The 17,233-nt window shown below is 47.8% G+C and overlaps 2 protein-coding genes across 2 annotated transcripts in view; one reads left to right on the forward strand and one right to left on the reverse strand.

The window, feature by feature from the left end:
• The window catches only part of TIMP3 (TIMP metallopeptidase inhibitor 3), a 57,159-nt gene extending 54,578 nt beyond the window's left edge, over window positions 1-2,581 (reverse strand). Inside the window, exon 1 of the mRNA XM_081249877.1 lies at window positions 2,105-2,581. Coding sequence (XP_081106003.1) covers window positions 2,105-2,225 — 121 coding nt within the window. The 5' untranslated portion in view covers window positions 2,226-2,581. The remainder of the gene's footprint in view (window positions 1-2,104) is intronic.
• The window catches only part of SYN3 (synapsin III), a 455,663-nt gene that overhangs the window by 217,209 nt on the left and 221,221 nt on the right, over window positions 1-17,233 (forward strand). The gene's annotated exons all lie outside the window — the stretch shown is intronic.

The following is a 17,233-nucleotide window of genomic DNA, read 5'->3' on the forward strand; positions in this document are numbered from 1 at the left end:
TAAGGCAGCAGAGGTCAAGGAGCCGGCAGCCCACATCCACACCTCCCATTTTTAAAAGCATTAATCTCATCCCTGCCACTAGTGCAGTGCACCAAACCGAGGCAGAACAGTTCTGGGTCGGTGCCAGCAGTATCGAAGTTTTTTTGTTTCTTTTTTATTGTTGCTACCATAATGTTCTTGTCTTTGTGTACTTCCTGGTAACTTTGCTTTTCTCTGGGCAGTCTACTGAGGAGGGGGATGTGGGAGGATTTCTTAAATAAATCCAGAGAAATTACAAGAAACTTTCTGTGTTAGCCCAGACACACAGCAGGAAACCTAAGCAGTGAACAGAGTCAGGCAGTGGCCCCCCTGAAAGCAGTCCCCTTGCTCCTGTTTCCACTGTTCCCTGGTGAACTTCCAGGGTGGAAACCCAAAAGCCAAGAGCAAGGGGGAGGCATGAGGTCTCCCTCTCCCCACACACCAAAATCCAAGGGAACACACCCAAGCCATTGTCAAGCGGGGGACGACGCCCTGACTCCAGCTGGCTCCGGGCCCGAGTATGTGCTCTTCCCTGAGCAAGACCAGAGCCCGCTGCCATCACCAGCAGCTCCCAGCGTTACTCAGGCGGGAGTGACACCCACGGGGTGAGGGCTGTCAGAGGAGGAGAAAGAAAAGCTTCCAGGCCTCAGGCAGCCCCAGAGAATCCTTCCAGGCAATCCACAAACCCAGGGGCCAGTCAGGTTCCCCAGGGAGAGGGAAAGGTGCACAACACAGGCCCCAGGAAACCGCTAACACGAGTGACCCCAGGCCACACAAACGCCCGTGCCTGCCGACTGGACTGACCTGCTCAGCACAGCTACCTCCCTTGCTTCTTCTAGGCCCGCCAGGCCCACCAGTGGCGCCCCTCCCCGCCAGGCCCCTGCCTCCCCGCCCTCCTCCCCTGCAGCACGTTTGTGGAGGCCCTCACCAGGACCCAGTGGAAAATTTCTTTCCCCTTAACGACTGTCCTTAAAACACACACGCTCCATTCTTCACCTCTGAATCTGCACAGGCAGAGGGTGGCCAGACTGTGTCCTACCACACCCCCCAGCCCGTGTACACACACACACACACACACAGCAAGGGTCACTGGACTTGCATGCCTTATGAGCTGGAAAGGAGAGGAAAGATGTTTTCCAGCTGCTACTCCACCTCTGGCCAACCATGCACAAGTGTCCCGAACACTCCCAAACAAGTTCTCCCAGGGCACACTCTCAAGGCCGTTGATATGGTTCTACTTCTTACTGAGTCTCTAATCAAGACACTAAGTCCGATTTGGAATAGTCACCATGATGTGACCCTTGGCATCTTTTTTCTTTTGGTGACAAATCTGTTTTCCACTGCTCAGTCTCCCCCTCCCCACACACATTCAAGGAAAAAAAATAGCCTTCCTGTGAATTCTCACAGCTATGTGATAAGTGATCCCTCACACACGCCACCTCCTGCTTGCTATCAACACTCTCAAATACAGTTCCTCCGGGGAGGGTCAACCCCACCACTTCTCATTTTTCCCCTTAAATCCACCCAAACTTGGCAGTCCAAGAAGCTCAGTTAGCACTTGACTAGGGAGTGTGAGGCAGGGTTAGGTCTCAGTGAAAAGAATGAACTTAGTGGGGAGATGGTGAAAACTCAGAAAACTTCAAGTTTCTCTCTACTGCAACTTTCCCTGCACATGGCTGGCAACTTTTTCTTTCTTTTTTTAACTGTTCATCATCCCAGCCCTTTAGTTGGCATTCCAAGTTTTAGAAACACTCTCCCCACCTTTCCCCCTCGGCCCGTCCTCCCGTGATAGTGAAAAGGGAAATTTTCCAGATGTCAAAAGGACCGGTAAAGACCTCACGCCCTAAAAGAGCATGGTGGCTGCAAGGGGTTCACTCAGCCTCTGGGGGTTTCTCTGCAGGGAATCTCCCCCCTCGGTCATGCTGGAACCCCTGCCCCAGGAACCTGAGTATCCCCACCTCGTCCCAAGCCCAGTCAGAGAAAAGGAGCGGGGCTCGCCATGCCACCCGGAGCAGCGCCCAAGTCCGGGCTGCAGCGCGCGAGATGGCACCGCGGGGGTTCTGGCGGGGACACCGGGAGCGCTTACCGATGTCAGAGTTGCAGAAGGCGTCCTGGGGGTGGCTGGGCGAGCATGTGCACGCCTCGGCGCCCCAGTCCCCCAGACTCCAGCTGCCCAGGAGCACGACGAGCCCGAGCCAGGGAGTCATTGCCGCTGCCGCTGCTGCTGGTCGCCTCTCCAAAGTTGCCTTGTGCGCCGCCGGCGGGGTCGCCTCAGCCTGAGCTCGCCCGCCCTCCTTTGCGGGGCAACTTTGGCTTCGGGCGCGCCGCCCTCCGAGTGCCCAGCGGGACGGGATGGGGTGCGGCGAGGCTGCCTCGGCGCTGGCGCACGACTGGGCGGGTGGGCAATCTCTCCGGGCGAAGCAGCGGGAGCTGGAGCAGGAGCCGGAGGAACAGGAGGAGGAGAAGCTGTCCGAGCGTCCGCCCGCTGCCTGCTCTACGCGGTAGCCCGGCGGCCGAGTGATATAGCGCGGGTCCCCCGGGCACCCCCTCTCGGGCGCGCGAGGCCCGCCGTCTCGGACCAATGGCAGAGCCGCATTACCTCATCGGCCCTCCAAAAAAGGGGCGGGGCCGGGGGCGCGGGGCGACGGGGCGGGGCCGCCCGTACCGTTCAGATCCTTATAGGGAATAATGCAGCTGTGGGCACGCGAGTGGGTGGGCTGGACGCGCCTCCGAGACGCACTGGCAGAGGGGCCCTCCGAGCGGCGCCCCCGTGCCCTTCCCGCCTGCACCCTCGCCACACGCCCACCCCGCCCTCTGGACGCCTCTGACCCAAACCGGAATGAACTACCACCAACCCGTTGGCAGGTCAGAGGTGGCCCTGCCCCGGAGGCCTTGACTGCGCCTGGTGGAAGGGATAGGCAAAGGCTAACTCTCTACCTTCTCTGGAGAGAGCAGGGTCAGAAGGGAAAGAAGCAGGTTGATGACCATCCCCCATACACTCCCACCCCTTATCGCCGCCCCTGACTTTCCTGTCCACGAGGAAGCCATCTGCCTTTTGGAGCTGGCTGTAATAAAAGGTTGTTTCCTGGGCTCAGGCAGAGTAAATGGTGAAGTCATTCAACAAACACTGTTCTGGATGCTGGGATGAGCAAAACAAACTCTTTGCTCCCTTGGAACTTGAAGGCAATACATCAGTAAATACATGAGTACATAGGGTGATTTTCTAAGGTAATAGTGCCATGAAGAAAACAAAACAGAGTAATGGGTTAGAAATGACTGGGGAGGGTGCTGCTGTCTATGGGATAGTAAGGAAAAGTCTGTCTGAGGAGGTGACATCCTGGCTGAGATGTGAACAAGAAGCCTCAGCCATGTGGCAGTCTGGAAGGAGAGAACAGTAAGTGCAAAGTCCCTGAGCCTATTTGAAAAACAATAAGTAGAAAGGGCGGGAGGAAATGGTAACTCCACCTAAGGCAGACAGGTCTCCACCCTTCAGCAAGGAACTTGAGGGTGAACTGATCCAAAACTGGGATAAAACCAGGTCCTGGAGAACTATCCAGAATCCGAGACTATGAGCTATAATGGATAACAGCTAATAGCTAATACTGTGACTATTTTTATTATTCAGTAACATCTTGATTCTGCCTTATATTTTCCATATCTCACCTCATTACATCTCACAGTAATCCTTTTAGATAGGAAAAACACCAAGTATTATTCACACTTTCCAGATGAGGAAACTGGCACAGAAAAGTGACATTACTTGGCAACCAGCCAGGAACTCAATTCACTCACTCCCACCTTAAGAGAGGCTTTTATTTTCTTGGACTTTAGCAGCAGTTTGCTTTAACTGTGCAAATGCCCTTTTGCAGCTGGAGTCTTCTATCGTTCTATTCTTGGGTCTCTCTCACTTTCTCTCCCAACTCATCCCATTTGGAAAGAGACTTAAATGATTTGGCAATAGAAATGCTAGAAGTTTGGAACAAAATAAAGACTAGGAAGTACTGCTCAGAAATGCAAGTTCAACCTCTTTCTCAGAAACTCCTCTGTTTACACCTCAGAGAAGTGACATTGGAATGGGAGAATCAGAAAATTTCACTGGAAATGGTATTTCCAAGAACATTTTTTAAGCTCCTTTTTTCCTCTTAAAATTTTAGCTATAAGGAAGGGAATCTAGTTTCCACAATTTTCTGTCTTGTCCCCTTCCCAACTTTTAAGACCCTTCCCACCTTCACTCTAACTATAGCCCGCCCTAGAGAGAGCTTTCCTTGTCTCGGTGTTTACTTTAGAACTCTGCTCCTTGTTTCATGGGATATAGTTGTACTATTTCCCCAACCACACTATAAAGACTTGGAGGCCTGAGATATTTGGCCACACTGCTTTTTAGCCCTCAGAATGCAAAATTGGGTCCCTGGAGACATGGATATGGGTGTGGCCAGCAACCCATTGAATCTTGAGCAGTGGATGCTCTGTATGCCACTCCAAGGATCCAGGCTGAATGAGGGCATACTTGGTCGGATTTTAGAGTTCCGTTTATCCCTGCACGGTGCCAGTCATGTGGAAGGTTTTATAAGCCTTTCCAGACCAAATCCACTTTGGATAAGCGTCTTACATGTGGAGGTCCTCTCTTCTCTCTTTTCTTCTCACTTTAATGTTTTGTCCAAATTACCAGTAGTTTCTCCAAGGGAAGGCTTGCCGAGAATATGAGTATCAGAAATAACTTTTGCTGAACTTCAAGCAGCAGGTTCTGTATAGAAAACATCTGAAGCTTTTGATTATGGCAGCTCCTTAATTATGTAAGCGTGAGAGGAAACAGATTGTTTTCCGAGCTGAAAGGTAATAAAATTGCCTTTTGGTTTATTTCCTCTCTCTCCCTATCCTAAGCTGGGCCAGTGTCCCTTTCAGTTGGGAAGTTCTCCCTAATGTCTAACCTGAGGGGACTCCCTTTGCCCATCCATGTGAGGTCAGCTCAGTCCTCACGTTGAGGAAAAGAGAAAGCAAGCTTCATGAATCCTTGTAGAGGGGAGCCTTACTGCTGGGGTCAGGCCCTCCAGCAAGCAGACCTCACAGCCATCAATCCAGATGTCATGGTGTCCATGGACCTATAATATGTAAGAATTGCTTTTTCAAGGCCACTTCAGAAGCTAGATGGAGTGGGCCTGGGGCTAATGGTAAGAATGAAGATATCGGCTCCCCATTTTCTCTTGACAGCTAAGGACAATGATAGATTTATAAACCCCAGAAGAACTGAAGAAATTTCTAAATCTGTCTTGTCCACTCCCCTTCCTTTCGAGTTCCAGGATGCCAGAATCTATGGAAGTCTCTTATAGACATTTAGAGGTCCTGAAAAATGACCTCAGAGACTACCCATCCTCATTTTATAGTTGGGGAAAATAAGGTTCAGACAGGTGAAGGAATTTGCCCAAAGTCTCACGGTTAGCTCGTGGCAGAGCCAAGATTTTGCTGCAGCTGCCTGATTCCTTACCTGGGCTCTCTCCCACCCACTCATGGGCCTCAGTCCCCCCCAGCTGCAGCATGTGACCTAATGTTTACACTCTTCTGCAGCCACTCGCAGTCCTGAATCTGCATTTCAGATCTATAGATGAGTTTCAGAGTCCCTTTGTGCAGTGCCTGAAAAGTACAGAATTCTGCCTGCACTGACTAAATCGTTCTCTGTTATGATAATAATCACCTCTGAGCTAATCATAATGAATACAGCTCTGTACTCCTCAGAGCTTTATCTCTTTTGTGTTTATTTTTCCCTTTCTAAATTATCTAATACCTTGTGAAAACATTTCAAACATATTGCTGCAAAGAGACACATGAAAATTTTCTTTCTGGGGGACAAAAAGAGACTGGGGTGAACAAAAAAAGCAGAAGACCTGAGATTTGTTCCAAAGGTTGCTGCAGAGCAGTTGTGTGTGGGGGCAAGTCACCTCACCTGTCTGGACTCAGTTTTCCTGTTTGTTGGGTGAAAGATGTTACTCAGTGATCTCCAAGATCCCCCTGGCTGGAAAGTCTCAGAATCCATGGAAAAGTCTCAAGCGCAAGGTGAATGTCTCTGAAGGGAAGATAGATCTTGCCATTTAAACAGGTTTGAGACAAATCAAACGTGACCAGGACTGAAGCATGTCCATCAATCTCTCAATCAACAGTGAGTTTCTATTCTGCTTTCTGCTCTCTCCTCCAAGACTCAGGCTGAAAACAAAGATTGTGATGGTAAAGGCATAGGAGAGATTGAGGGTCTTGTTCCTGATAGAGCCCCACTGTAATTACTTGTTTATCTGTCTTTTTGCATCTTGGGTCATAAGCACTAAAAGGACAGGAAATATGCCTTTTGTTATCTCCATACCTTATTTCCAAAATTCATTGAACTTCTCTACTGCCTTAAGATCACAGCTTAAATGTCACCTCCTCCAGAAAGCCTTCTATGATTCCCATCCCCAGTCTTTGTCAACCCCCTTTCATGTTATCCTGTGCTTCTTTCTTTCACACGACTTGTCTGACTGTAAAGTGATTGTTTACCTTCCTGGATTGTAAGCCTTTTGAAGACAGTGTTGGTAATAAAGATCGAGTGCTGGTAACAAAGAAGTCAATAAGTATCGATTGAATGAATGGAATTGATTTGGCCCCACTGGCCCCTTTCCAGTATTCAGATAGGCAGGTGGTAGCTCCTTGGAGAGCTCACAGAGCCCTATCCCTCTGGCCAGTGCTAGGGGGCACTGTAAGCCAGAGAACACCCATTCCCTCAGCCTGCATCCTCAGCCAATCTCACTCAGAAGGTGGGAGAGGCACAATTCCATGCTAGTCAGTGGGGTGTGGGTGCCTTTGAGTGGGTGAAGCTAACCCCTCCCATCTGCAGTGGCCACAAAGCTCTCAGTCAGCGTCCCGTCTGGGTCCTCCGCTGCCCAGCTTCTCCACCCCCAGGCTGGCCACATGTCAACCCAAGGGGAGCCGTGCTCTCAGGAAGCTACATACTTGTGAATCATGGGTTTGTGGGGATTGGGGAGATCTGGGAACACAACAGAGGATGCCACAGTCCTACCCTTCCAGGGCAGAGCTGGCCTCTGGAAATTAAACCTGGTGAAGGTACTGACAAGATGTGAGACATTTCTGCTGCTGTGTAGGGAAACACCTCTTTTCTTTCCCGCCCCTTCTCTTCCAGACCCCAGCCTCAGTGGCTTTCCCCAAACCCACAGTCCATCTGAAAGTCATTACATTCAAAATAGCCTTTTCCAAGCAACAGACTGCCCTGGTCCACCCACCACCATGAGCCCTGGCCAGACCCTCAGCAGGGTTGCTGCCCAGCACTGGGGAATTATGGACCTAAGGTGGTAGGTACTTCAGGTTCTCTCTGCGTCTGGCACCAGCAGGGAGTAAACACCTTTCCTCACTTCCATCTGGAGCCAATTTCATGGCAGTAAAATTGCAGGGCGTCTCTTGCCCCAGCTCTCCCCCAGCCCTGCCAGGGAGTGAAGACCCCTTAGTGTGAGTCTCTGGCTGAATTCACCTGAATCCTGGGGTTTTCACATTTCTTTCCACAGAGAACTACTCCCAGAGATTTTAAGCCAGAAAACACATGTGCACAGTGGAGATATTTTGTGCCCTGCTTTCTGGGGTGGTGGGAGATGGGAAACAGAGCTAATATTCCAGCACTTGCTCTTTTTTTTTTTTTTTAAGTGACTGTGTGCTCAGTTGGTCGATTATTTCTGTGAAGGGTAATATGCAGTAGAGGCAGAACTTCTCCTCCTCGACCCTGTCTTAATGTCTTCCTTATGCCCATGGAGTTCGTGTGTTTTTCCTTTAAAAATGAGTAGCTCCTTTGTGGTCTCTTTGAAGGTTGCATGCTCAGCTTTGCACAGAAGACACACATGAGCATCTCTGCCGGTGCTGTGTGGCTTTGGAGGGAATGGGATGGACAGACAGACATAGGGTTGCTGTGCTGTCAGACTGGGCTGCAAATCCTGCTTCTGCCAAGGTGCTTGAGCTCTCTTCACTTGCACCTGCTGGAGTTGAAATCGACTTATCCTGTGCAATGGGGATGCCCAAAGAGCATCTGATGCCGTTGATCACATCCTTCTCTAAACTCGGCTGCTGAGACTCCAGTCTCTCTGGGTTTTTGCTTTCTGCCTCTCCAGCTGTACCGTCTCAGTCTTCTTGGCAGGCTCTTTAGGCTCTTCCTGCCACTAAAATGTAGGTGTTTCCAAATTTTCTGTCCTTGTCTCCCTTCTCATCCCTTCCCTTCCTTTCCTTTTCCTTCCTTCCCCTTCCCTTCCCTCCTAGCCTCCACACTCTCCCTGGCTAATCCCACCCTCTCCCCTGGATCCACCTACCACTCTGCTCTGTGCACTAGAATGGACACTGGAAGCAGCAGTATCCCTCTGAGCTCTTGTCTAGATCCAACTTCCCCCTGGACAGTTTCACCTGGAGGGCCCATGGCCTCCTCAGTCCCTAAGGGTCCAAACTCATTGTCTTTTCCTCTCAGTCCTCTCTGGTGTTTCCCATCCCCGCCAGTGGCACCATCATTCACCAAGTCCAGTAGAATCTCACTCCACACACCTCTTCTAACCATCCCTTTCTCCCTGTTCCCACCATGTCTGCCTTGGATCAGGCCCGGATAATCTTTCCTGACAATTTCAATAGGCACATAATTGCTCACTCTGTCCAGGGTCTTTCTCTATCAAATTCAACTTTTGCACTGCTGCTGGTGCAAAGATTTTCAAATCTAAGTCTGAAATCATGCTGGCCTTTGCTTGAAAATGATTCATTTGTTCTCCGTGGCTTTCTGAACAGTCTTAAACTCCAAAGAAAAGCATACAAGGCTCTCTGTGATCTGGCTCTTCTCAGGGCCCCACAGAGGGGGGCCATTCGAGTAGAATACAGTGGGATTGCTACCGCTGTAGTAACACAACAGCATGTCTTGTCCTTGCTTATCTCTTCCAACCTATGCCCTCGTTCCCATCTTCCAACCTTTTAGGTTCTGGCTATCAGTTTCCTGCCTCTGAGGCTTGTTCACGCTGCACTTTTTGCCTGGAATCCACCTTCCATCTTTATGTCCCTGACCCTCCTCTGTCTCATCTGTCAGGATCTTTATCTTTCCGGATTCAACTTGAATCAGCTCATGGATGTTTTCCTGACCCTCTCTCTGCCTCAGCGGAGCTGACGACTCCCCCAAGGTCTCTCCTTCCTCACTCCCCTCCCACCCACACAGTATCCCCCGGATTTCCACAGTGCCTCCCACACTCTGTTGCCCCTAGTGGTTAATAGGTCTTTCTCTCCCTTAGACAGCAAGCAAATACAGGGGCGTTTTCAGTCTCTAGCTCAGCATCTGCACATCGTAGGCACTTACCAAATACTGAGAGAATAAACTAACCAATGAATGGCAGAGAAAATAGGGGGAGGGACAGGCAGTGTATAAGCTTCACAAATTCACCATAATAGAGTTTCTGGAATCCAGCTTCTTGGGTCCAGAAAGTCAACTAGATTCAGCTCCCAGAATTAATCAGTCCCAGGGACACTAGGATTCAAAAGAGACCAGCAAATTCCATTGTCTTTGTTTCCAGTGAGAGATTTAATTGTCATGTCATGTCATGTCAACATGACCTTCATAGTTTTCCTGATAATCATAGAGAGCTTCGTATGAAGCTAGTTTCTCATCAAAAAGTTGCTTTGGTGTGTATGGAGTCTGAACACAGGGAGTGAGGTCAGAAGGTTATTTCAGCTGAGATACTGTGGAATCCTCCTTCTTGCTGAGCAGAGTCCTTGGCCAAGGGCACGACAATGCCCACACCTGCTGGCAAGAGTCCCTTTCCCTGGTCAGTGACAAGACCAGACACATATTGCCGCCTCTAACCCCTTTGGTCTTTCTATTTTTCTGCTCCAAACTTGCCACTCCTCCCTTCTTTTTTTTTTTTTTTTTTTTTTTTTGCGATATGTGGGCCTCTCACTGTTGTGGCCTCTCCCGTTGCGGAGCACAGGCTCCGGACGCGCAGGCTCAACGGCCATGGCTCACGGGCCCAGCCGCTCCGCGGCATGTGGGATCTTCCCAGACCGGGGCACGAACCCGTGTCCCCTGCATCGGCAGGCGGACTCTCAACCACTGCGCCACCAGGGAAGCCCTCCTCCCTTCTTTTGCCCAGACTTTTTCTGCACCAGGAATATCATGATCCATGTGGTTTCTATATTTTAGATAACAGTCACCTTCCAATAATGACCCTCAGGTCAACAAGTTTGGGTTTTGGGTTTTGAACTCTCCCCTTACCGTGTCTTGATTTACTGCCACAGATGGCTAAGCGCATGCATGGTGTGTGAATTTATAACTTCAGTGCTCAGAAGACAGAAAGCCTTCTTTCCATTGCTCCACTGACAGTCTCTATTTGCATCACAGCTTGCATGTCGCAGTGTGTTCATCAGCTCTGGAGAGAAAGTACAGGGTTCCCTCCTTCCTTCCAATTTCCTTAGACATTGACTGGTTGTCCACTAGTACACAATAAGCACTGAGGATCTAACAGTGAACAAGGCACAGACCTGCCCTCAAGGAGTTCCCAGTCTAGTGGGAGAGAAAGATGTGAAAACGATAGTGGGTGCTGTGAACTATAACAGGAGGGTCAAGTGTGCCATGAGATGTTGGGCCACCCTACCAGGAAATAGGGAGGTATTTGGAAACCCATATTTGGTGAGACAGAGAGCCAGAAGTAGGAGAGAACTGTGGGTCTTCAAATCCAACCCCCTCATTTTACCGATATAGGAAAAGGTCCAGAAATGTGGGCTTTTATATGGTCACACAGGATTACTGGCAAAGGCGAGACAAGAAATTAGACCCCTTAGTATCTCATCATCTTCCCATCACTCCAGACTCCTCTAATTCAGTGCTGGGCCCATGAGAATTAGATGAGTATTGGATTAGAATTAGATTAGATTAATTAATAAATAATTATTTTCCTGTCCTGTAACAGTCATCAACCTTGGGATGATAAGCTGAAAAGATTTCTAAGGCAAGAGAAAGGAAAGGGAACTTGCATTTGTGGAGTACCTGCTATGTACAGGCACTTCCAATACAGTGTTTGCTCCAATCCTCACAACCCTAAAAAGTAGATATTATTTTATGTCCATTTTACAGCCAAGAAAACAGAGGCTCAAAAATTAAATTTCTTACAAGGAAGGAGTGGCAGAGCTGTGATTCAGACCTAGAGGTCTCTTTCCAAACCAGCAGTCTTTCTGGAGACGGCAAAGTCATTGTACCCATAGGTTCATGAAGTGCTGGTGACTTCCTCTTCATCTTTTGGGTTCCCATTGAGTACTCAGAGCTCTTGATCATTGTATGATGCGACCAAGCAGGAGACATGGTACCTCCACAAGGAGGGCCAGTGAGGGAGCTTTTATTAGCAGGCAAGTGAAATGCATCATCTCTTGTTTGACCTGGTTTGAAGTGGAGAAAAGGCAGGAGAAATCATAGGGCAGGCAGTATCTGGGGGTAAGGGTAGGTCCTTCATTACTCTGAATTTGAACAGATGCCACCAGAAAATTACATTTGTATTACCAAAAAAGGGCCCAGAATCTAGAGGCAAGCTGATAGAATAGTGATCAGTATTTTTTAACAGCTTTTGAATATGGCTTCATTTCCTCCTGAAATTTTAAGCATATGATTGAGGAAATATACCAGGTTTTTGTCTCAGTTCTGCCACACACAGTAGCTGAGTAACCATGAGTAAATCAATAAACCCCCTTTCTTTAAATGTAAAACCAGGGGTTTAGATTTTATGATCTCTCAAAACTTCCCAATGGAATATTCTGGAAGGCAGACTGACAAGGGGGTTAGGGACCAAGGCTTGTAATGTCAATAAACCTGGGTTTTGATCCTTCTTCACTTTTTCACTGTGACATTGAACAAGTTCCTTAACCTCTCTGAGCCTCAGATATCTAATGGTAAAATGGAAGAGAAATGCATAGGATCTTCATGAGGATCAAAGAAGATATAGTGAATAAGGCGCCGGCACAGTCCTGACACATAGTAAATTCTCACTGAGAACATGTATGGACCAGGGTGTGGCCCTAGAGCTATAGAGAAGAATGAGACCCCTGCCATCAAGTAGCCTGTTGTCTATCAATCTGTGTTTATGAAGGAAGAGCATATTCCCATATCCTATCCCCTTTGACCATGTACATACCCAAAGAAGGGATGGGGGGAAGGAGGCAGCAAAGGAAACCAAAACTTGATAGTAATAGCTAATTCTTACAGAGTGCCTACTGAGTGCAGGGTGTTCTTCTAGGCAGTTTGTTTATATTAATTCATACTAATCTTTATAATGAAAGCTGTGAGGTAGATGAGATTATCCTCACCATCCCTTTTTTCTTCAGCTATAGAAACAAAGGTACAGAGAGATTACGTAACTTGCTCAGGATTACATGGGCAGGATGCTGCAGTGCTGGGATTTAAATCCAGAGCAGTCTGGCCCAAGAGTCCATGCTCTTAACCACCCTTCCAGCCTGCCTCTTCAGGGTGAGGGTGAACATGCAGAAAATAGCAAGGATACGAGGGGCCAATGCCCAATGTCTGTCACTGGGTGGGTCTTCCTTCCCAGGATGCCTTGCACCCATCAATCAAGGTGTGTAGGAACATGAATCAGCTATGGTCCCTATCAGAAGGACACTTAGTAGGGCAGAGAGTACATCAGCGGGCCCTACTGAAGAATAATATTCATGGGGTCAAGGTGATTTCCGCCTTGGGATGAGCACAGAAGCTAGAATCAGAAAACTTATTCAAGTCCCATCTCCTCCATCTACTGAGTTTCTCTCTAAACTTATATTTACTCTCCATAAAGTGAGAACAAACATTTAATTAACAGAGGTAGTTTTAAGGATCAAATAATAAATAACTAACATTGATTGAGGATTTATTATGTACCAGGTCCTGTTTTTGTACTTTACAGGTACAAATGTGTTTAATTCTCAAAACTCTTAAGATGTAGGGGCTGTTATTATCATACCCATTTTACAGAAAAGAAAGTTGAGGCATAGAGAGGTTCAGTAACTTGGCCGAGATCACACAGTTAATAAGTCGTGGAACCAGAATTGGAAGTTCAGCGTCCAGTTCTGTGCTCCTTACCACCTCTCTGCACTCCAGTGGTGGGTTGAAAACATTTTGCAAACACTAAATGTCATTGTTGTCTATTCTCTTACTTCCATGTCTTAAGTCTTTGTTCGTGCTGTTCCCTTGGCCTGTAGTGCCTTTCCTCCTCTTACCTGACTACCTCTTACTTGTCTAGAGGGGTGAAAAGTGAGGTTCTGGAGCCCCCAGTGGTGTGTTGGAGCTGCCTCACCCTGGCTTATGAGAGCTGATGGTTAAATTTTCTGGAATTTTCCCAGTCAGTTGTTAAACACAGCTATTATTAAATATGTAATTATATAAACTTACAATCAAACAAATTATATTAAAAACACAGGTAATGAATACTTAAAACTCATCACTTCGTTATTTTATTATGTTATACTCTAATCTATGCTCTTGAGGTTATTTCCAGCTATTGAATCTGTATGGCAGAAATAGTCTTACCAGCTCTGCATTCTGTGACATCACACTGGTAACTTAAAACTGGCCATGATGGGAGTATTTATACCATAGTAATTGGCAGATGCTACAAACCAGGCTTTTTGTCCTGGAGAGCTAGTTGTTAAGTATTTACCAGCACACCACTGCCATTTATTAACTGTGTGATCTTGGACAAGTAACCTTTCTGTACCTCAGTTTTCTCATCTGTAAAATAGGGACAGCATTAGTGCCTGCTTCACAGAGTTGTGAGGAATAAACATCATACACGGGAAGGACTTAGCCGAACTCCTGGTACAGAGTCAGCCATCAGTGAGTGGCCACTGTCAATATTATTATTAAGGCAATCTTATTATTATCATAAGTCATCATCTCATACAAGCAGCCTTTCCTTCCACCCAAGCTGGGTTCCACCATCAGAGATTATCTGTGACTTGATATTCATCACAGTGCACTGGGATTGTCATTTTCTGTGTCATTTTCCCTCTTTAGGAGGCGAACTAGTTGACAAAGTCTAATTGAGTTTTCTGAGCACTTAGCCCAATGCCTGACACACAGTAGGTCCTCAACAAACTGTTAGATTAGATTGTTAGTGAGGAAAGTGTTTCGAAGCTACTGAAAAACCAGAATTAGGGAACTTGGAGGTTTCTCTAATCACATTACAAGCTTTTAAGAATTTCTTCTCCACATCCAAGCACTGCTGGAATACTGCGTTTGGGGTTCATGCCTTGGGAGTACCTTATAATGTGGTCATTTTGGAATTTCAGGAACTAAAAGCCCCCTGACTTGGTGCCCAGACAGACCCACCACACACTGAACTCTTTTATAACGAAGTTCTCAGTGTGTATATTATGGAGCCCCTGTGATAATCTTAGCATGTCAAGAATATGACCAGTAACTTTCCAAACCGCTTGAAGGTAGCTGGAACTGCCTCTGCCTCAAGTATTTAGAGAAAAAAAGATCTTGATGTCATGTCAACAAACTCTTAAAGAGACTGCACATACCTGGAGTGCTTTTCAAGGCCTAGGAGCCAGTGATTGGAGGCTGATTTCAGGGAGAAAGGAGGGGAGAGGCCAAAGGCATGTTGAAAAATCATTTTTTGTCTGTTGTTCCTTCGTATGAACTGGTTGCTGGCTTCTGCAACACCCAGTAATTAAAATGGCTGGAATGCTTTGCATTTTTACAGCACTGTGAAGGCGGCTCAGAGACCTAGAGCTGGAGCCAGCTGGAGGCCCAGGGATCCTACCCCTTGGCCTGGCAGAGGCGGCTGGCATCTGCCTTGGGTGGGGGTGGGGGTTGGCGGCAGGAGGCGGGGAGGAAGTCAAAGGTCAGGAATAGTTCCCACTGCTCTTTTCCTTCCTTAGTCAGGTGCATCCAGGTGCACCACCTCTAGAAGGAAGGTCTACATGGGCCACCCACCTTCTGGAAGTCTGTAGTGATTAGTGGTGCTGCCTAGGAATGGTAAACAATGATATAGCTCTCCTTTATTAACTATCTACCCTGTGCCAGGTCCTGTACCAATAACGTTATGTATGTTATCTTTTTTCAAGAAAAAAACTGAGACCGTAACGTTCTCCTGCTCAAAACTCTCTCTGGATCCCTCATGCGTTTAAAATGAATTCTAAATGCCTCCCGCTTCCATCCCCCACATGATGTCGTCCCCGCCATCACTGTCCTTCTCCCACTCTCCCTTCAGCTCACCACGTTCCGCACCATGCTGGCCTCCTTTCCATGTTTCACCAAGCCCAGTCCGGTTCCTGCGCCAGGACTGCCCCATCTCCTCCCTTGACCTTCCCAGGTCCAGCCATGGCCAGTTCCTTCTTGTTATTCAGCTTCCAGCTCAGATGTCACCTTCTCAGAGACATCTGCCCTGGCTGAAGTAAGACAACCATCCCCAGTCACTTGTGCCTCCCATTGCCCTGTGTTTCAAGTTTATTTCCTTTTCAGTACTTATTGCTGTCTGGAAAAAAAAAAACTTTTTTTTTTTTTTTGCGGTACGCGGGCCTCTCACTGTTGTGGCCTCTCCCAGTTGCGGGGCACAGGCTCCGGACACGCAGACTCAACGGCCATGGCTCACGGGCCCAGCCGCTGGGCAGCATGTGGGATCTTCCCAGACCAGGGCACGAACCTGTGTCCCCTGCATTGGCAGGCAGACTCTCAACCACTGCGCCACCAGGGAAGCCCTTGTTTATTTTTTATTCATTGTCTTTTCTATCTAAAATAGAAGCTCCTTGAGGTCAGGGCCCTTGTCTATCTTTTCTCTGGTGTATCCACAGCACCTAGATCAGTAGTCAATAAATATGTCGAGATAATGAATCTCCACAACAACCCAACAATCTGGACATCCTTGTCCTGATCTTCCACATGAGGAAGGGAGGTTAAATATCTTGCCCAAGGTCACCCCACAGGAAGCGATGTTCCCAGGTCTGTCTGACTACTAAGCCCATGCTTTGGGATGAGTATACATAACCTTCCCCCGTGCACAGCTACTTTAGAAAATAATGGAAAGATGGTATCTGCACTTCAAGGGAAGGAATCAGGTCTCAAGGCTAACTATGAGCGCTTTAGTAATGTAACAGTGGTGGTACCAAGAAAGAAGAATGTAAACACATGATGGGAACCCACCACCCTGGTGGTCTAATCCAAGTTCTGCCACCTGTGCTACCTTGGATGAGTTAATTACCCTCTCTGGGCATTTTTTAAAAATGTGCAGAGGCTGTCTGCTTCCACCTCCCCAGGGACAATTACGTAACAGTGTGTGAAGCCCCAGCATTCTAATGACCCTCTCCTGTCCCGAGATGGAGAGGCTGGAATGTTGCATGGATCACTAGGGTGGGAACCACACCACAGGGAAACAATGCTCTCCTGACTGTGTGGGTATCTTTGGCAATAAGCAGCTAGATTTAGAAGTTGGCTTTTAAAGCCTTTGGGGTGCTTGAGGAAGGGCAGGCTTAGTTAACTTAGTTAAATGAGCATCATCACTGCTCCTTTCCGTGCCTATGCATTGCCTCTGTGATAGAGCCTGGCTGCTCAGCCTGACCTTCTGGCCCCAGAGTCTATCCCAGCCTCACCCCCATCTCTAGGCTTCATCCTAGCCAATCATGATCTGTGCCCTTCCTCACCATGATGTGAGCTGTATCTTCTCCCCACCACTGGCTTTTTAAAAAGTGTTTTATTTTGATGTAATTCCTATTTATAGAAAAGTTGAAAGAATAGTTCAGAGAATTACCAGATACTTTTTGCCCTAAAGGTTAAAAAGGTTAACATATTACTACATTTTCTCTCTTCCCCCCTTTTCTCTCTCTCTCTCTCTCTCTCTCTCTCTCACACACACACACACACACACACACACACACACACACACACACACACACACACAAAACTGTTTAGGAGTCAGCTGCAGACATGATGCCTCTTTACCCCTAAATATTTCCATGTTCATTTCCCAAACACAGGCCACCATCAGCTTCTGCAGTGTGAAGCAGCTCAGGCCCTGGGGTTTGCATTCCAAATCCCAGCTCTACCTCTTAACTAACTGTGTGCTTTTATGCAGAAGGTTTCACTCCTCTGGACCTCAGCTTCCTCATCTATAAATTGGGGGCACTAAGAACACCTACCTCATAGGGCCAGCGTGAGAATTAAATGGGATACCCCATGCTGAGGGCTTGGCAG

This window comes from Mesoplodon bidens (genome assembly GCF_964165515.1).
Source record: "Mesoplodon bidens genome assembly, chromosome: 11".
Lineage (NCBI taxonomy): Eukaryota > Metazoa > Chordata > Mammalia > Artiodactyla > Ziphiidae > Mesoplodon > Mesoplodon bidens.